At 41.5% G+C, this 21,639-nt stretch overlaps 1 protein-coding gene across 3 annotated transcripts in view; it reads left to right on the forward strand.

Moving 5' to 3' along the window:
- The window catches only part of LOC149310073 (xylulose kinase-like), a 124,174-nt gene that overhangs the window by 87,286 nt on the left and 15,249 nt on the right, over nucleotides 1–21,639 (forward strand). For 2 of the 3 annotated variants that reach the window (XM_089533629.1, XM_089533630.1), the window contains 3 exons: nucleotides 13,885–13,943; nucleotides 15,240–15,327; nucleotides 18,476–18,570. The exons of the other annotated variant lie outside the window; for it this stretch is intronic. In XM_089533629.1, the coding sequence (XP_089389755.1) occupies nucleotides 13,885–13,943; nucleotides 15,240–15,327; nucleotides 18,476–18,570 (242 nt within the window). The remainder of the gene's footprint in view (nucleotides 1–13,884; nucleotides 13,944–15,239; nucleotides 15,328–18,475; nucleotides 18,571–21,639) is intronic. 3 annotated transcript variants of the gene reach the window in all.

Below are 21,639 nucleotides of genomic sequence, written 5' to 3' on the forward strand. Positions count from 1 at the left end.
TTTCCACATCACAAATGATGCGCTATGTAAGGAGTGGGATGGGTTGTGGATTATGCTGGAGAATTAATTCAGGGTAGAAGTTAAGGTCCAAGAAATGTTCCTTATGCTCTTGTTTGGCATTACCATAGGGAATTTCCATCTGTGGGCTGAATTGCTTGCTTTGGAGGGTACAGCACCATCCGTAAGATTTGTTTAAACTGAAGGGTTCTCACCATTAGAGGAATGAAAAGGACTTTGTCTCACAGCACAGAAAACTGGAATTTTAACAGGATAAAAGCATCTTTGGCTGGTACTTATCACATGGCGTCATGTCTGTCCTGCTGCTGCCTTGGGTTCTATTTATTACTAGAGTGCACCTTTTCATTGATGGGCAAAACCTATCAATAGGTTCTCAATTTTTCTGCTATTCCATTACTGCCTTCATGCAATAGGTCCCTTCCGATACAGTTCTGTTTCTCAGGCAGTCACATGGTATGACAGGCCATGATTCTATTCCTCTCCTCCTTTCCCCCTCACAGCAATTACCGCTACCAACTACCTCCCAGAGTAGACTGCTATATGCACATTCACACAGCAGCAGGCTTCAGGAAGTAGTTGGCAGCCATGATCACTTACTCCTACCCTTCCTCCTGGAAGGTGGTATTTGACAGTGTGAAAAACAGATCATGTGAACATGGATTAACAAAGCACTAGCAGGGGGAAATGTGTGCTAATAAACTATTCCAAATTGGTATGCTTCCATCCTTAAACTAGTAGCAAGACTGAAGGCTGATGTGATAAAGTCCTTGATATCACTCAAAAGGTGTTGGAACTGGGTAAAAGGATACGGTGGCTCAACTGGTTAAGACGCTGACTCTGTTGATTGCAAGATCAGCAGGTTGGCAGTTCAAGGCCTGGGTGCCGCATGATGGGATAAGCTACCATCACTAGTCCCAGCTTCTGCCAACCTAGCAGTTCAAAAAAACACAAATAATAATAATAGGATTTATTTATATGCCAGCCAATCACTGGGAATCTGGGCGGCTTACAACAGAGGGGATAATAGACGGTTCCCTGCCCTCAGGCTTACAATCTAAAAAGACACGACACAAAAGGAGAAGGGAATGGTGGGAGGGAGTGGATCAGGTCCAGCATTCTTCTCTCCCTCTGAGGCCTGGACCAAGGCAGATGGACTGGAGGAAGGGTTCTTTTTCTTAATCGAGGCTGTGCCCGATGGCGTTGGGCCTGTCCTTTCACTCCCTCCCAGGCCAGAAGATGACAGTTGGAAGGAGGGAGGGAAGGGTTCTTCCTCTTCAGGCCCGATGGCATTAGGCCTGTCCTTTCGCTCCCTCCCATTAAAAATAGAGAAAACAAGAAATACAAGTGGATAAATAGGTACTACTCCAGTGGGAAGGTAAACAGCATTCTGTGCAATCATGCTGGCCACATGAACACAGTCTGTGACAACACTGGCTCTTCGGCTTAGTAACGGAGATGAGCACCACCCCCTATGGTTGGACACAACTTGACAACCTTGTCAATGGAGAATACCTTTACCTTTTTATCACTCAAAAGGTGTTGGAACTGGGATCCCATGATATTCTGCATTTGTTCTGCACCCTATTAATGGTGTCTGCCCTTGGGTTAAACAAGCTTGCACATTTATCTAGCTTGCACAGATTCAGTTCTTAAAATGGGTTGGATTCCATTTACTTACTCATTTCTAGTTGGCTGCTTCAACAGAAGTGCTGTTTTTATCTTTTGGAACACTTTGGCAGATTTTAATATTTTTGCATGTGTGCCAGAGAACTTGAAGCTGAGCTCAGTTCTGGGCACCTCACAATGAAAATGAATGTTGTCAGATTGGAAGAAAGGAAAAACAACACATAGGAGATCAGCAAAATGGAGGAACCAGTAATGCAGATTTCTGGTGATAGGGTATGCAAATTAGAGGGATGATGAAGGAAAATGATAGCTTTTCTCATATTTGAATATCTGAATAGAGTTTCATTTGAAAATAGGTTCTGCTGCAGGAATAAAGCATTTAATGCTGAACAAAATCTCAAAATGGTGCTGTAGTTTGGCAAAGTATTGTCATATGTCTCTAACCCCGAAAACTGCATGTTTGATGAAGAAAAGCAGGATGTGTGTGTATATGGAAAGGCTAAGTCACTTCACTAATTCCATGGGGCTTGAGCTGTTATCTTCCAAGTTGTTCTCCATCTATGAGGGTTTTGCATGACAGCAGCACCTGTGAGAAGAAAAAGATGAGAGCACCCATACACCAGGTGTGTGTGTGTGTCTGTGTGAGGGAAAGAGGCTGTAGGGCAGACCTGCACAACTTGGCAGTAGGTAGGGGCCAAAATGAAAATAAGTAAAACTTCTTCAGGCTGCATCTAGATTTTAATTAATTAAGAATTAATTTATTATTATTAATTAATATTATTAATAGTAATTCTGTTCTCCTCCCCCTCTCCTCAGGAGAAAACTGAGTGGTAGAGGAACCTTGCAGGGCAAGTGTTTGCCCCTCTTCTTCCTTCACTGCCCAGCCTTCTCCTTAGAGGAAAGCCCAGCAGCGGTGGAGCCTTCTGGGGTGAGCATTTGTTCCTCTTCCTTCTCCGCCACCTGGCTTTCCCTTTGGGAGAAAGCCCAGTGGTGGTGGAGCCTTCAGTGTTCACCCTTCCTCCTCCTCCAGCTGATCTTCACCTCAGAAGAAGGCTGAGCGGTGGAGGAGGCTTGAAGTTGTTCCACATCCTCGCAGGCCACCCAAAATCCTTTAGTCAAAGCAGAAGTTACTTATCTAAAGTGACCATATTGTGTTCTCCAGCGTCAGAATCCCACTTAACTTGTTTGTCTTTCAAATATGGTTCGCACTGCCTTAGTTCTGTACATCTTTCAATCATGCATTATTTGTTTTTTATATCACTATGTAACGGAAGAGGACCAGTGTGGTGCAATGGTTTGAGTGTTGGACTATGACTCTGGAGTCTGGGATTTGAATCCCCATTCAGCTCAGAGGAAGGCAAAGGCAAACACCTTCTGAACAATCTTGCCAAGAAAAAAACATGGTAGATTCCCCTTTGTGTCACTATAAATCACAGAGGACTTGAAGGCAAACAACAACACTACTGTTGTTGAAATATGAAAACTCATATTTAAGGTAAATAATTACATCACAGGGAGAGAAGAACATGAAAAAAGACCTACTGCCTCGGAAGAAAGATTGGCTTTGACCAAGCACCCTGTTTCTGACAGTGGTTGACTGCAAAAGCTGTAAGCAGGATAGGAAAGCAGGACCTCTTTTTCACTCTTCTGTTGTTGGCCCTGGGAATTAGAATTCACTGGCATGCTACGTCTGAATCTGGTGGGTCTGTGTAGTCATCGACAGAGCTTACAAGAGTTAGGCGGGTTACAGACCGCCTATTTGGGGCGGGCTGTACCCGCCTCTTTCCCCGGTGTATTGGGGCCTCAGTGGCTAGAACGGCATCCGCTGAGGCCCCGATCCGCCGCTTTCAAGGCTGCGGGGAAGCGGCAAAACGCCTCTTCCCCGCAGCCTGAAAAGGGGTGTCCTTGGGGCTTCAAGCCCCAAGGACACCCCGCGGCGGTGGGGAGGGGGAGAATTGGCCCCTTTCTCCCTTGCTTCGCTGGGCGCAGCCGTCTGAAGGCTGCGCCCAGCGAAGCAAAGCGGCGCCTCAGACCAGGAAGGAGCTCCAAAACGGAGCTCCTTCCTGGTTTGCGCAAAGGGCGCCCTAGGCGCCCTGGCCAGAGCGAGGACGTCACGTCCGCGCCGCCCCGTGTAGAGGCAGCGCGGCCGTGACGTCCTCACGACGGCGGCCGTCTGGAACGGCCACCGTCATTTTTTACGCGCAGAGCGCGTATTAGGGTTAGGGGAGGTGCGGAAGCACCGCACCTCCCTAACCCTAATACGCGCTCTGCGCGTACTTTAATGGCGGTCTATAACCCGCCTTTGTTTTTTGGAGTAAGACTCCAGATTTCTCTAATCAGCATGGGTGCTTTACTCTCCTGAGCTCTAACCATCCTCCTGACTAATAGCCACTGAAGGCCCACACCGTAGTAATGTCTTGAGTCCCCCTTTTAAAACTCAAGTAAAGTAGGCATCCGACCATCCTGTGGCATTGAATTCCATACATTTGTTCTGATTCTGCATGTTGTCCTTTTTGTGTGATTGTCCTGGGCTTGCTGTTAATCAGTTCCATTGGGTGACCATAGTTACAGTGTTATGAGAGAGGATAAAAATGTTTCACTACTCTCCTCACACTAGTCATAATTTCATAATTTTACAGAGCTCTATTTGCCTTTATGAGTCTTTCCATTCCTCAGTCTAAAAACTGCATACATATTAACCTTTCCTCATCCAGAAGGTACTGCAGCTTCTTGAGAATTTGATCAGCCTTTTCTGTTTCCATTCTAGCTAGCCCTGTACAAATGAGCTTATGCCTAGCCACTGCATAAAGCACTGTATTGTTTAATGAGTGTCCAAAGGAATATGATTGAAGAGTTTAAAAACAACATGTTTGGACATAATTAATGAACAGGGTATTTTCCTTCTGATGGATGCGGCTGTTGTAATTTCTTTTGCCATCATTCATTGTCATTTTGTGATTGATTTGCCCTCGCTAGGATCATGTGACTATTCTGGAAGGAGTGTAATTTAGATCTAAGTCATTCAAAAGGAGTTTCAGTGATCCTGTTCCCTTCCTCACTGTCTTCTTGTTGTTTAATACAATGCAGTTGAGTTTGGTGACATTTAGTGATCGTTAAAATGAGGAATTTACGGCACATACTTAAAGCTAAGGGTATTTCAGGTTGTTCCCAGGTGTACACTCCCCACTTAGTTCAGTCAAATGCCTCTGAATCCAAACATGGAATAAAACCATTCTTGGCTTTGAACCTAATAAAACACGTCTGCATAAAAGACATTAAAAGAACCAAGTATACACAAAGTATATCTGGGATGAAATCTGATAGTTATTCTGTCAGAGCATAGGGTTGCCAGCTCAGGAGCATCCCATGTCCTGTGGTTTGAAGGGTCAAACCGTTTCCAGAAAGTCCAAACTTGCACCCTCACTTTTTTCTTACTGTCTTTCCACAAGAAGGTAAAACCCTTTTTATTCCAGCAGACCTGTGAGAATTGATTTTTTAAGGGAAATCTTTTATTTGTTGTTTTTAATGATTTTTTTTAAAAGCTGGTTTTAATTTTATGATGGTTTAGTTGCTTTTTAACTTTTGTATGCTGCAAATTTTTAACTATGTTTGTTTTAACTTCTCTAATCTGCCTTGAGTGTCATACTGGGGAAAAGGCAGGATATTAGTACTATAATAATTAATATAATTAATAAGTAGTTTAAAAATTCGGGCCATGTTTGCACAGAGGAAAAGAAATGTTCTTGCCCCGTTCCCACACTGACTTGTTTAGATGATGCATGGGGCCAAAACAGGTGAAACACAAGTCCAATCCATGCCCCACAGCAATTATCTGGAGTAAGAAGAGTCGTTATTTGCTCAGAATCAGGGAAGAAACTCTGGAGAATCCTCTGAGTGTGGGGACCGCATGCCGGTGTAGGGACAGGGAGGAGTGTTGGTGGACAGGTGAGCTGTTAACTTTTTCCCACCTGGAGTTTCCAACTACAGCACTTTTATTTTCAAGTTTGCAGGGGTTCCTCCAGCACCGTTCCCTTTGCAGATGTGCCAATTGATCGCACAGTTGTACATTAATGCAATACCATCAGTACAGCACACCAACACTCAATAGGAAGGCCATTGCCCCTATGAGCCACGGGGAAAGAGGGAGAGGGGTCTCCTGTGTGTGTGTGCCAACAGTGCTGCTCTTAATTGGCTTGTTATGGGTGCTGGTTATGCGGGCAGCTCGTCCTCCTCACAGATCCAGAAGCCTCAACAGTAAACTGGGTTTTCCTGTCAGTGTGGACATGACCTTTTTTTTCAAAAGTCTGTCAGAATAATAATTAAAAAAAACCTTTCCCCTTGCTGATGGAAAGGAGCCACTCTATCCTGTCTATGAAAGGTATTCCAGAGTCTGTAAATTAAACATGCTGACCATCACTACACAAAGTTGACTCAAAGTACAAGGGATCCAGCCAAGTTGGGTCAAACCCAAAGGCTTATCTCGTCTAGAAGTATTTCCTCACAAGTAGAAAAACAGGCACCTCCAGGAAACGCACTAGCAGGACATGAGCATAATAGCATCCTTTTTAGGCAAGCCATTTTCTTTCTTTCTGCTTCTGCTCTTAACCTTCCAACTTAAAGATAGTAAGTTTCTCAATGGCTACAAGTTACAAAGTCTGCGTGGTACCTCCCTTTTCAGATCGGCTAGGTGAGGAACAAGAGCATAAGGAATTTGTTTGATCACATCAAACTGCCTTGAATCCCATTTTGGGAGAAAGGCGGGATATAAATCCCATAAACAAACAAACAAACAAACAAACAAACAAACAGGCCTCTGTAGTACATAATCTTGTTTTTCATGATGATCCACCAAATGTCTACAGGTGAAGGGAGAAAGAGGAGATGGGGATGGTCACAGCCTGTCCCGATCTGAAAGTGGAAGTATCATCCAGACTTTGTAACTTGTGCAGTCGGCCCTTCTTATACACGGATTTTTTATACACGGATTCAAGCATACACGGTTTGAAAATGTTCCAAAAAAGTATAAATTTACCTTGATTTTCCATTTTTTATAAGGGACACCATTTTGCTATGTCATTATATTTAATGGGACTTGAGCATACATGGATTTTGTTATACACGGGGGATCTTGGAACCAAACCCCAGCGTATAACAAGGGTCCACTGTAGTCATTGAGAAACTTACTGTTTTTAGTTGGAAGGTTAAGAGCATGCTGTGCTTGTGTGCTACCTGAAGGTGTCTGTTTTTCTACTTGTGAAGAAATCCTTCTGGACTAGATAAGCTTGGCTGGATCACTTTTGCATTTTGAGTCAATTTGATGTACTGATGGTATACATGGCGTACTGATCTCAGAAATAAGATTTAAACAAGAGGCTCACCTTCTCCAAGCTCTTTCTCACCCATGTGAACAACTGACTCATAAGATGCTTCTTGGGTTAATTCCTTCACCTCTTTTGATGGTCAACTGTTCCCTTAATCACTTACATCTTCCAATTTGCATGTCAGCAGTTTTGTCTTGTTGTGCCAATTAATTATGCTTTCTGAAAGTACACAAAGTACACAAATCATACTGGCAGTGTCTCCCACCCTCCTCACACTGTCCTTAGTTAAGATGATAAATCTTAGATTAGACTGTGGCTTTGCTTCTGTTAGAGTTTTATAAACTAGATTTCAAGCCTTATCTTCTTGTTGCTAAGCAACACCACCATCCTTTTTTGTGAGAAGCTTGTCCATTGAATAGATGGGACCCACCTGGTGCTTGCCTGTTAAGGTATGCATCACCTACCAATCTACATAAGCAGTTGATAGAGGAACAGAGTGATTCTTTAAAGGTTTCCTTCAGATTATCTTAATCTTGTAAGCCGCCCCAATTGCATTTTGTAGAGAGGCGGGATATAAATATTATTATTATTATTATTATCATTTGCCTGTTTGTTTGTTCAGGTTTGCAATCTTCCCAAGGCCAGATATCTGGCCCCGATGAGTCTTTCTTTAAAATCTCAGTCCAGGTGAAAAGAAAACTGAAATGTTAACACTAATTCTGTGAGGGCAGCTGTATTTCTTTTTGGTCTCATATGTGGAAAGTTAAAGGAATCACCAGAAATTCATTGTTCACCTGTTTGGCTAGCAGGTTATGCTTATCCCTGGCAAATTAGGAAGACAGTAAAACAATACAAAATGGGCTGCATCAGGGGTGTGTGTGTGTGTGTGTGTGTGTGTGCTTTCTTTTGAACCCTGCAGCAAAGTTGTTGATTCCTATCTCCGATCAATCTTGTCACTCTGAACCTTGGCTCAAAATGCAGAAGTGACCATATAGAAGCCCAGAGGGAGTCCATAGTCCTTTAACTATACAGTATTATGGGTCAATAGCTAATGTTGAAGACTGATGCAATTTTTTTTCCTCGGTACATAACAATTTGTTTGGTTCCTGGTCTCTACTGGAACGTTGTCTTAAATGCCCTATTCAACAGGAGTAGAAATCCAGAACAAGATAGGGTTACAGATCTTTGCTTATTTCATCATTACGTGGAAAACAAAAAACTTGAAAAGTTTTCACCCTGCTGGGCATATTTATGAGAATTTTTGTGTATTTTTCTATTATGTTTCCCATTTTGGAACTTATTGGGGAAAATACTATTCACTTAAAATTTGTGCAAAACTCATTTTTGTGTCAAAGCAGCATGTTTCACATAGTGTTTTCTTTCTTTCTTTTTTAATTAAAAAATTTATATACATAAAAACTTGAAAGAACTCTTCATTACACCATTACAAGGATATAAACCTTTTCTTGGTGTCAGACAATACATTGAAACACTATAGACATAGATAGTTGGAAACTAGCTTGAGAGAAAACAAAGAAATTTACAAAATCCCAAAACCTTCGTGAAAATTTCTGGAAAATGGAACATAGGTGGTATCTGACTCCTAATAAAATAGCTAAAATTTATAAAACAGGACTGGGAACATGTTGGAAATGCGACAACGCACCCAGAACATGGATCCATATCTGGTGGAAATGCCCAAAACTGGAAAAGTATACACAGAGAAATTGAACAGGTTAATTTTGAAATGAGACCAGAAATGTATTTGTTAAACATGCTAGATAGGATTCCTACACAAATTAAGATTAAGTACGGAAAAAAATTATTTCATTTAATAACAGCCACCAGAATTACACTTGCTCAGTTTTGGAAAAACCATGAGATGCCTGATTTGGAAACTTCGCATAGTATTTTCTATGTGGAAATGTTGGTTGCAAATGAAATTGCAAGTCGTTGTTTCTGACTTTACATCTGTAGAGGTAGCCACTTTTACTAAGGAAAAGAGGAGCTGGGAAAAGGCAAGAGGGAAGGATGGACAGAAGATTATTCAACTAGATGCTTGATATGAAACTTAGGCCTGTTACAGACTGCCAAAATAAAGCTGCTTCGGGTCTTTTTGGAGGTATGCTGTTTAAATGATGCATGGGTCCTAAGAGTCCGGAGGTCGCACCAAAGCCACACTCCAGTCCTAAGGACTAGAGTGCAGCTTTGGTGCAGCTTCCAGATTCTTAGGGTGCATGCATCATTTAAACAGCATACCTCCAAAGAGACCTGAAGCAGCTTTATTTTGGCAGTCTGTAACAGGCCTTAGATTTTTTTTTAAGTTGCTTATAAAATTCAAAAAGAAAAGATAAACTCCTTTTTGAAGAATTCTTTATCTATTTGCTCTGAGAGTGTGATATGGGTTTTTGAACTGTTTCTTCACACACATGTCCTCCTAAGTCACTATTTGCTATACATAAGCAAAAAAGAGATTTTTAAAAATATATTTGTATTCCTTAGGAATACATTTTCTTCTGCACTATAAACTATAGCAGACAAACAACACAGCAGCTATTGGTTGAGAATGTGAAGGAGTATATATCAAAGAGAAATAGAAATAAAATTTGGGAGGGTGAAAGGGAAAAAGAACAGGTCTGCCAAACTGTATTGTTCTTGTACAGTAATAAAATGTTCAGTATATCTATTTTCTTACACACCCAAAAGTAGCAAAATCTGAGTTTTAAAAATTAGCATAATTTATTTGGCACACCTTTTTGTTGATGACAGCCCACTGCATTGGATAAGTCCACAATGTTGCCTCAGTGGCTAACAATTACGCACATGGTTGGGTGAGAGAGTGTTATTTTATGTGGTAAAAGTGAATGGAAATGTAAAATCTACAAATATCTATCATTACCTTACCTTACATTATCATTTACAAACAGTAGTTGGGTGGTAGGACAGGCATCCTAAAACAGATGAACTGATTAACACGTTTGTTGTAAAGAAAAGTCAAGCAAGACAATAGAAAATTGTTAAACTGATGATTTTATAGTTATAATTAATTACTGAATCTGTATCTGAAAGAAATGCTTTCCTTCCTCAACTACTGCTGTTTGCTCTTATTTGCATTTTTCTCTGTGTGGTCCAAAACACACTGCAGAAATAATCCAGTTTGAGATCACTTTAACTGTCCTGGCTCAGTGTTAGGGTATCCTGGGAATTGTAGTTTATTGTGGCACCAGGGCTCTCTGACAGAGAAGGCTAAATGTCTCACAAAACTACAGTTCCCATAATTCCATAGCCCTGAACCAAGACAGTTGCAATGTGTTTTAGACCTGAGTCAGATGGTGATGCCAGTCTCAGAGACTCCTATTGTATTTGCATGTATGTGTAAGGTTTTGCCATCAGTTTAAAAAAAATGGCAAAAATGATCAGACATGAATACCACTGGAAACATTTGTATATGGTAAAATACTGTTTTGTGAAGTCGAAGGCTTTCATGGCCGACATCCATAGTTTTTTGTGGGTTTTTCGGGCTATGTGGCCATATTCTAGAAGATTTTCTTCCTGACATTTCGCCAGCATCTGTGGCTGGCACCAGCCACAGATGCTGACGAAACGTCAGGAAGAAAATCTTCTAGAATATGGCCACATAGCCCGAAAAACCCACAAAAAACTATAAAATATTGTTTTGTTCAACCACACCAGGAATGTGTATATCTCCTTCACATGGTTCTTCTTTCCCTATTAATCCCTACAACAACTTTGAAAGGAAGGTTTTCTGGGAGGTAGTAATACCTTAAGGTCATATTATTAATTGGGCATTTGAAGTTGTGTCTCCCTGTTCTACTTCCTACACTTTAAAAATTACTGTATGTTTTTTTCCAGATCAGTGGGTGCTATAAAAATGGTCCTAAACCTAAAAGATAGCCATAAAAAACCTGCAACAATTAATTGCTGTATAATATACAAATTAAAATAATATACAGATTTGGTGCCCAGATTTAAGGGACTGAAATATGGCAACCCTAGTACAGTGTATAGCTGTCACTAATAACGATGATCAAATGTGTGACCTACATGACTATTTTTTTCTAACCCCACTTCAAAGCCAGTGGTTGTCATCACATTTGGTGACAGTTCCATAAATAATTTAAGCTTACTTAAATTACTCCCATGAAGCACTTGACTCTCTTGGATCTATTTCTAGTCAGCTTCATTGCATTGCTCCTCTGTTCTAGTAGCATAAGGAAGGAATGGTACGTTCTCTCTATCAGCCTTCTCCACACCATACAAAATGTTATTAAATAGCCTTCTCATAGTCTTCCCTCCTTAAATTAATAAGAACCCAGTCTTGGGTTCGGTCTTGCTTTTAGCGAGTGCATTCTGCTCATTAGTTATTTGGTTACCCCTTTTCTGCATCTTTTTATTTTATTTTATTGTTAGACATATGGAAGCCTGAAGTGTAAGGGTATTGATGAGATAGGTTGCAATTTGAGGACTTTGCTCTAGCATTTCTTGTCAAACTTGCAAGGAACTATGGGTTATATACTACCATGTACATCAGCATTTTGAGACACAAAAATGTTGGATTGGTCTGTTCTTCTCCAAAGAGAACCAAAAGACAACTGCACTTCTATTTAACTAATATTACTTGCTGAACTCTTGGTTATGGCACAAGAAAAGAAGAAAGGTGCATTGTGAACTAAACTGTTAAGATTTTAGAGGTGTTCAGTGGTGTGTGCATGTGTTGCTTTGTTTTCTGAGCCCAGTGGTTTTAGCGGTTATTTTTCACCGGCATCTGTGACATGTTTCTGAAAATATTGGCAGGGCTCTGTCACTGTGTGCAGGTATAATTGAAACTTGTTTTCTCCAAGGAATCACTTGGCTGTGTGGTTTATTTGTTTACTGACATTGACAGAGATCTTAATGGCTTTTTAAACCCAATTTGTGCATCGCTGAATATCCTCCAAAGAGGAAGATCTGATTAAATTTATCGGTGAAATGAAGTCTCCTCTCTGCAGAAGCTTTGACTCCAGCGAGAAAGTCTGCACCCAAGTAAAGCATGTTGGGCACAACACTTCATGCAGACATTGCATTGTTGGTTAATAATCTCTATTAAATTGAGAGGGTACAAAGTTTGAGGAGCAGGTTCTTGTTTAGACCAAACTTCACCACTCTATCCTTTTTATATTTGTCAAGATTTCATTGTTTTCTCAATTGTGAACAGCTTAAAGCAGGGGTGGGAATCTTGCAGTACACATGTGGCCCTATGGGGTTTCCAGTGCAGACCTTCAGACCCACTTAGATCCCAAAGATCCTGCCATCACTGAGTCATTTCACCAGCTAAAGAGCAGGAGAGGTGAGAAGATGTAAGGCCTCATCAGTTCTGGCCACCAAAATAGTTAGGCAGAGGTGGAGTGACTGTGGTATTCAAGGGCTCTGGTGCCAGAAATTTGAGTGTATGGCTCTCCAAGCTCTGGGGCTTGCCTATCTCTGGTTTAAACAGAGAGCTTTTCAGGAATTTGCTGACTTTACAACTTGTCTTTCAGTTGATCTTTGTGTAATGGGAACCCAAACTCTGGCAGATGTAAAAGCAAACAAATACAAAGCTACTATATAAAATTGGCTTCAGGACTCCATTGTTTTGTTTGCCACTCTTGTGTTACATTACCCTGAGGGGATGATGAGAGGGATATCCATATTTCTTCTTCATGGTCTCTGTGAATCATACAAATGGGTTGTACTGCGCCTGCGCAGTAGAGCTCAGAAACTTCTGGAATCACTGGGCAAAGTTCACTTTGTAACTTTTAGCAACTTTTTGGCAGTAGCTCCGCCCACCCCTTATAAGTCCCCTGCATTCCCTCTCTTTCTCCAGTTCCTTTTTTCCGCCGCGTTAAGCAGCTTAGGAACTTCGCTTGTGGAATCACTTGGCTTCTTACTTGATATTTGACTCAGACCTCTCACGACCATTCTTCGTCTTCCCCAAAAAACTTGTTGACCTTTGATTGTTTGCTTTCAATACTGACCCGGACTTCCAACGACCATTCTCTCGTGGGGAAAATACTAGTCTCTCTTCTCCATCTCCAAGTTGAGAACAAAATGTGGAGTTACCATTTTGTGTTGAGCAGCAGAGCTGCTTTGAGCATCTTACTTGATAGTATCATACACACAATAGATTCAGTGCTGATTTACACAAACCTTTGTTCAGAAATGTGGGTTGACTTCAGTTTGGAAGCAGTGGCTTGGTTTTGCTAGCATTACCATGTATCCAGCTTACGTGTACGCAAAACTACGTTGTCTACAGAATACTTAAGTGCCCACCCCTACTTAAGCAACCAACAAATCAGCTTCCCAGCATGCTCCTTTCAACTTAAGACTTCATGAAAGCAATAAACTAAATCACAGAATCATAGGATTGGAAGAGACTGCAAGGACCATCTAGTCAAATCCAGCCCACCATGCAGGATCCATAGCTAAAGCACTCCTGAGAGATGGCTATCCAGTTTCTGTTTAAGACCTCAATTGAAGAAGAGGCCACTTCCCTCTGCTTCTCACATTGTTGTTGCTGTTGTCATGTGTCTTCAAGCCATTTTTAACCTATGGCAACCATATCATGAAGTTTTCGGCAAGATTAGTTCAAAGGAGGTGTGCCATTGACTTCCCCTGAGGCTGGGAAAGTGTGACTTGCCCAAGGTCACCCGATGGTTTACATAGCTGAGTTGGGAATTGAACCCTAGTCTCCACAGTTGTAGTCTAGTAGTCAAACAGCTATTCCTCATTGCTTCCTGCTCACTACCAACCTTCAATCAGAGCTTTCATTGCCAAACGACTAACAATTTCTGGTTAGCATAAACAGAACTCCAGCATAATTATGCACAATATACCTGGATCTATACTCATAGTAATTTCATTACTCCTTCTTTCTTTGCAGTGCCCACAACAAGAATCTTGGCAACTGGTGGGGCATCTCACAATAAAGCAATCTTACAAGTAAGTGTAGCCTCTTGTGTTTGGGCTGTTGGACTATTTCAGTTAAGCTGTGAACTCTTGGGTGAAGAGGGAACATTTTTAGAAGATTGATCTTGAGCAGATGTTAGCCAGCAATTAAAAGCAGGTAGGAGACCTAGGATTTATAGGGAACTGAGGCAAGGCCATTCTCTCTCAGAAGCTAGAAGAGTTCCCAATGGAAGCTCAGGGGGGAAATGGATTTTGCTCAGATAGGGGTCTGATCACATCCTCGATGCATTAAGCACAAATTCCTTTTATTAGAGATCCAACAGTGTTTTCAGTGTGTGTGTGAGAGAGAGAGAGAGAAGAGAGAGAACCAACAGTTTCCTTGTGCTGAGCTCCAGCAGACTTCTGCTGACCTGCATCTGTCAGACATCCCTGTGTGACTCAAAAGTTATTATCTAAGGCTCCTGTGAACTGAGATGCAACACCAAAAAGAAAAGAGGTCACATCAAATTGTAATGGAAAACCACAATACCTGTAGTTCACAACTTTGGTTGTCTACATAATTAAAACCAAATGTTCGTGCTTTTCACAATCACTGCTATACACAGTTAAACTGACCGTACTAGGATATGTTCCAGTTGTTGGAGTCCATGGGTAGCCACAACTTCCCAGTTTATGTATCCTGTGTTGATAAAGCTACATCAGCCTACTTACTCATGAAACATTTCATATTTAGTACACACACACCTGGAAATGTAAATCTTCAACTATTTTACCAACACACAGGGATTAGTAATTTCTGTAGTTTGCTCCTTGCTGGAAGAGAAAACAAATGTTGCTGCATGGTTTTCACCAGATATTTACATCCCAAAGTGTTTCAAGAAATCACATTTTTTTGTACACATACACATTCAGTTTACAGAAATTTACCTATTTTTATATAACACTGTATATGTGTGGGGGATAAGTGAGGGTTTATCTATATCTATAAAACATGATTTTTGCACCACCCCCAGTTTATGTTTCTGTGCAAATTAATATCCTGAAACAGGATGTCTGAATATGAGGAACGTCCTTGCCTTTGTGTTATATTTTACTGACTAGGTTTCCTGAGGGTTTTGAACCCTTTTTTTTTCATCTAGGATACAAATAACACAGAATATTCTTTCCATTCCCAACCCAGGCACACCAGTGGCTGCTTTTCCAAACCTGAGTGCCAGTATAAGGCCTTCTCTTCTGGCATACATTTGTTTGGCTTGCTGAGGAAAACAAAACTGGCTATTCCCTGTTTCCCACAGTCTGGTTGTAACAGATGCTTTTTATGCTTCTCAGGTCTTGTCTGATGTTTTCAGTGCTCCGGTCTACACTATTGACACTGCTAATTCAGCCTGTTTAGGATCTGCTTACAGAGCAATCCATGGTAAGTCAACCAAAGAGCCCTTTAAGCCACATGAACACATGCAGCAGAATACACTTGTCATGGGGTTGAAACACTAACTGATTTCCATGCTAGTCACAAGCCAGTCTGTGGTTTGCATTTGTGCTCTTGCCTCTCTCCTCCCCACAATAACACTCTTTTCAATTAGGTTGTCTACATGACTGTGTAAGAACAACCCTGCCAAGTTGGACTTCAGAGCCTATCTTATTTAGCCTCCTCTTTCTCGCAGCTGTTTCTGGAGAGCCCACAAGGCAGTAGCCCTTTCCTGATGCTCATGCCTTGGCAACTCATGGTTTATTGGCATACTGCTTCTGAACCTGGACTGTTCTTAGTTTTTTGTGGGTTTTTCAGGCTGTGTGGCCATGTTCTAGAAGAGTTTGTTCCTGACGTTTCACCGGCATCTGTGGCTGGCATCTTCAGAAACGTCAGGAATAAACTCTTCTAGAACACGGCCACATAGTCTGAAAAACCCACAAAAATCTGCATGCCAGCCATGAAAGCCTTTGACATCACACTGGACTGTTTTGTTTGGCCACGATGGCTAATACCTACTGATAGATCTTTTCTTCATGAACCCTTTCTAATATCATTTCTGTATGGCTTTTCTTGTTTTTCTTTCCTTATCTTGGGGCAAGATAGTTCATAAATAACCCTGAACCGACAGGAGGGGCCACCTACACTAGAACTACCATAGCCTGGGAGGCAAGCAGCTCATTTGCTTCCATCATCTCCCAGAAGCCCCACCAGCATGGCCAGGGGTCAAGAATTCTGGAAGTTGAGTCTAAAACATCTGAAGGTTGAAAAGTTAAGAACTACTAGAGTGTTTTGTGTCAGGACAAGAGATATTATCCTCTCCTGCTTCACAGCCACCTCAGAGCTTGACAGAAATGTCTCCTCCTCCTCTTTTAGTGCTGCTCTCCTCCCCCTCCTGTTTTTCTTCTTCTGTTTATTTCAGATCTTGTCCCCAGTTGAGGGACTGATTGAAAATGTATTATGGGCTGGAAAAGTTCATTGTAGCAGGAAAGCATCATGCCCTATCTATATAGTAATCAGATTGAGAAATGATAGCCCCAATGTTCTGAGAACCAGGTAGAGCTCATGGATTTTTCTAGAACAGTGTATTTTCCCTCTTCATAGGTGACACAATTCTAGATTTCTATAGTTCAAACCATTTGAAAGTATGTGAGGTTTGCCTGTGAGGGCATCGCCACAATAAAACGCAAAGCCGCATGTGGAGGAAAGGCCACAACTTTATTAATGCAAGCATCAGCAAAAGGTAGATTTGGCCAAAAGCATGAGTTCTGGATCATCTTACAACCCGCTGTTGTAGGATAAATGGCATGTCATATAAAGCAAGGCGTCAGGATGAGCTAGGGGCTAGATTAACGCCCTCTCATATTCATGCAACCCACAGATTGCATTTAACTAAAGTCCCTAGTCACTGGGAAGCGGTGTCACGTTATGGCCCCCGCAATGACCACAACGTATGCCCTCATCACTCCTGTGTCCCATAGGGACTCCTGATACAGTGCTATGCAACCTTCTAGACCATGCCTACCCGATCCAGAACCTCTGCTGCCGCCCCAAAAGTTGTGACAGCAAACCACGCACCCTAGGGAGGGCGGGTGGGAGATCCAAGCAGAAATGGCACCGAGCAAGACGCCGCATGGCCTATATATTGGCCTATTCCAAAGGTGGGGGCCGAGAGGGGAGTCGCCCCGCCCCCAGGAGCAGCCAGCCAATCGGCTGCCCTGGAGGACTGGGGCGACCATAGAGAGGGACTATCCGCCTCCTAGAGCGTCGTTCAGGAGGCGGAAGTCCCTCCTTTTCCCCCCTCGGCCGGCCAATTGGAGGCCAGCGCACCCCAGCAAAGCATGCTGGGGCACGCCAGACGTCCCTGGCGCCAGGCCCCCGGCGGCAACACTTCCTGCCTGGTGAGTTGGGCGGCAGCCTTTATACAGCAACAAAGTTGTCAGTGGTAAGCAACTTCCTTATGGGAAAGAGTGCTGTTTCTTTTTTCCCATCTCAAATGTCCAGTAGTATATGTACAGGTGTACGCCGACAAAAAGCCTTCTTGGTAACTTAAAGAGTACAAAATAATTGTGATGCAGGTCCATGGACTAGAATCCACTTCATCAGAAGCAGCTCTTAAATCCAAAAAATTCTGCCAGAATAATTTTGTCAGTTTTTAACATACTGACTAAAGGCTACCTTTACATGCATGTGTTTTCTGTAATAAAAATTGTTGCTAAAATGAGTAACCAGGCCTGATTTTTTTTAAACATCATGACCTGAACTTACTTTCAGCAGCCCTGCAAATAATTGCCTTTAGTGAATTAACAAGGCTTTTGGAGAGTGGGCCTGGCTTAATGAAGTTGTATTTCAAAAGTAATGTAATGAATGGGATGAAGTTGTTTGAGTTGTATAATAAGGAACATTTTTAGTTACTTTAAAAAAGTTACCTTTAAGGGTCATATTTGGAGACATTTTGAGAGGAATTTTTCAAGTTTTGTGCCATTGGCATATCAACGCTGAAGTGTTTTTTTTAAAAAAAGAATAACAAGCTGTAATGAAAAAAAGCAATGACAAATGCAACAAATTACTTTGCTAGTATTGTGTCAAGTAATGGAATTGAATTAGTTCTAGTATGGTGAATCCTCTGGAATAGATAGATAGTAAAAATACTGGATGATTGATTGGAAAGACTGAGATGAAATTTCTCTGTCATTCCTTCCACTCCCCACTTTGCTCGAGTGTTTTCCCTTTACATCTGCCCTGTTTTTTAAAAATCATGCTTTGTCCTTTAATGTATTACTTCCCCATATTTTCCCATCTCTTTCCTGCCTTATTGGCTTTCCTCAATGATTACTGATACTGTTGAACTTGCAACTCTGTGGCTAGCTTTGCCCTCCATGGGACAAATTGAATGACTGATGTAAACTCGATCTCTGAGACCCCTCTTTGCCCAGGCCCAAGTGCATTGGAATGTAAGATCTTTACCCGTTATCCTTCACTCTGAATGCTGACCTGACCAAGGAAGATCAATGCAATGTATTAATTTGCCAAGGAGTCCAGGCACATCCCTCATCTTGTTTCTGCTCATTGATCAGGTCTGTGATCCTCATTGCAGGACTCGTCGCAGAGACAAGCGTGTCCTTGACTGATGTCGTGAAATTAGCACCAGGGCCCAAATTAGTTGCTACTCCCACAGCTGGCGTGGCTCAGGTGAGGTGTCTTTAGTTACTTTTACTGGCTGGCTCATCCTTTCCTTTTTTTTTCCACTTTAAAAAATGTTTCAAGATGTTCAAAATGGGGTTATTTATTGGTAGAAACCCCCAATGTGTTTTGATTTATGTGTCCTCTTAAGGCTTTTAGGCCTTAATCCATTGGTCTTTTCTCCCACATTGTGAACATCTTGCAATGTGTCTCTTGGTTCTTCTGTGGTTTCCATTGGATGCTCCCCAGTTTTGACATCTTTTACTTTGAAAATAGAGTGGGTGATAATTAAAGTTGATGAAACAACAGCTTTCATTTTGGGCAAATCACTCCTTTTAGATACATTGCAAATATGTCTTATTCAGCCAATTGTTTTCAAGTCTACGTCATTCAATTTTGGCCACAAGTTGAATATCTGTCTCGAAATTTCCAGGTTTTGTGGGAACTGCTAAACTAGATTAAGTCTGTTGTATGTCGCTTAGGGATAAATTCTCTCTCCATAAAACCAAATGCCTCACGGAAGGATGAGTAGAGAGCCACACCCATCTCTTGGAAGCCACTGCTTCAATCAATCAGTCAGACTACTGATGAACTCCTCTGCTCTGCAAAGGCTTGCTGTGCTATAGGCTTGCTGTGCTATACAGTTCCCATCCTCCCATTTCATAGAACAGGCAGGGCCTGTTGCATGAACTGAGTCTGTAGTACAGAACTCAAACTCTCATGTCCCCTGTGCCTGTGCATTGGAGGGAGAGGCTTGTAGTGTTGGGCAAGCTTTTGTTATAGTTATAATCAGTCATTACTTACCCCTCTCATGGGTGTGTGTGTGTGTGATGAGCTTCTGAGAGGTGCTGTGATTCTCAGCTACGTAAGCTGAAAGCCCATTGTGTTAGGATAAAGCCTTAGAACTTTATATATGACTTACCAGTTCCCAGATATGCATTTACTTTTCTTGATGCTGCAATGTCCAACTTGTTTTATTGCATTTGTCAATTAGAGCCATATTGCCACTGGCAGAAGCTTTCTTAGGTGGGATTATCTGAGAGTGTGGAGATGTCATGGGTTTAGAGTTGTTTATTAATCCCCTGAGGGCTATCCAGCTCCTACTGGGAATTTTAACATGCACTGTAGTGACAGCCAATAGCAATGACAACAAAAGTAATTATGCCATGTAGATGGCATTGCACTGGCAAAGAATTGTGGATGGGATTAAAAATTGTTCACTATCCTATGCACTGGATCAGATTTATGTGGTTGGTCTCTTCAAGGGTTTCAGATAAGCACACTGTGGAGCTTTACTCCATACTAGCTCTTCTATGATGTTTGGTGTAGGGAAGGAAAGAAGAAAAGCACAAGAACTGTGATGGTCTCCCTTTCTTCTGCACACAGTGATTTATTCAAAGGATTGTGATCCCAGTGCACTCTGATTGGCAGTGCCGTTACGACACTGAACATAGCCATTTTGGGAGGCAACAAATGCCAGGCATCAACGCTTGGACCATTGTGAAGTAAGGATTAGAGCAATTTGCTAGGTTTGCATAGAAATCTGTGGTGAGAAACTTTATCAAATGCCTTTTGAAAATTCCACTAAGCAACATCTACTGTATCACTCCATTAAGTGTCTGTTGATACACTCAAAAAATTCTTTAACATTTAGTCAGATTACCTTGAAGATAAAATTATCAAATATCTGTTAACAACAAGTGTTACTGAAAGTGAATAAAAATGCTTAAGCAAGACATTTCCTTATATGTACTTTATAATTTTAATTTGAATAACATATTTCAAAGCCTGTAAATCACTGGACTCCTCCCTGGGTCCCCTTTTTAAACACTCATGACCATTTTCCAGATCTCTGGCACAGAGAATCATCTTAAAGACATGTTAATATATATGTTTTTAGATCAATACATTAGAGTTCTGTAGGAATTCTTGGATAGATACCATCTGGACCTGGGATGGGAATCATGCTGCCAACATGCATTCCTGGATGGGGATCCCATGTGGTCTTGGACTCCCTCTCCTAGAACCATTTTTTCCTTATATGCAATCATGTTGTCTTCAACATTTGGTGATCCAGTGAAGGAGAGATTTCCAAGAATTCAGGCCAACAATATCCTTGGCTAGGTCTAGCAAATCCAGGCCATGACTTTCTTGACTGAGTCAATCCATTTGTAATGTAGTCCTCCTCTTTCCCTTCTGCCTTTGATCTTATTGAGAATTATAATCTTTTCCAGTGAGTCATGCCAAATCAAGATATGTCCAAAGTACAATAGCCTCTTACTATAAGTAACAGAGTGGAAGGTGGGAGGCTAAGCATAAGGCTACTATTTAAAATGTCAACCCAAACATGTACCCCCTGTTCCCACATTTTATTTTATGTCCTGTCTGTTGACTTTGGTGTCCCCAGACCTGGGCCTTCTAAAATTAATGTGGCTGATTTCCCATTTAAAAAATCTATAAAAATGTTCCTTATAGACATGATGGCTTCCTCCATAAGCTTCATGGCTGCAAAAGCCAGAGGGCCTGTCAGTAATACACTGCATTACCATGAAAAGTGCAGGAGTAGTTCATAATCTGATGAGTCAGTTTGGTTCTGTTTTTAACAGGGCTGCATCTCCCTGTCCATCTGATTTTGTTCTATCTAGTTTAGCAGCTTTCACTTAAGTGATGGTTCTTTTTATAAATTTCAAAGTCAACCTGAGGTTAAGAGCTGTCTTCCTGGGAAATTCTTTGTAAAGCAACCTGGCTAACCCCTAGTGAAGTTATCTTGATCACAACCCTACATCATATTTTTAGAGTCTATGAAACTTGTATCTTTGCCATGTAAAGAAATGCAAGTGCAGCTTTTTATAACCCACACATACACGCACAGAACCCTTCACAACCCTAGAGAGGATTAATTCTGTGTATGTTCATTCTGCGGCATATCATTCACATTTACATGTAAATCAGATGATTACTCAACAGTTGGTGGTTATGAACTGAATGGGCAAACTGATTCTACTGAAAGTGTTGCCTTCAAGATGGTATCAAATGATACAAAACATTCTTTTTGTGATGAGTAATTTTTGTCAAGAC

The sequence above is a fragment of the Sceloporus occidentalis genome, unplaced genomic scaffold, assembly GCF_023333645.1.
Source record: "Sceloporus occidentalis isolate IW3139 unplaced genomic scaffold, rSceOcc1.0.p SCAF_7, whole genome shotgun sequence".
NCBI lineage: Eukaryota > Metazoa > Chordata > Lepidosauria > Squamata > Phrynosomatidae > Sceloporus > Sceloporus occidentalis.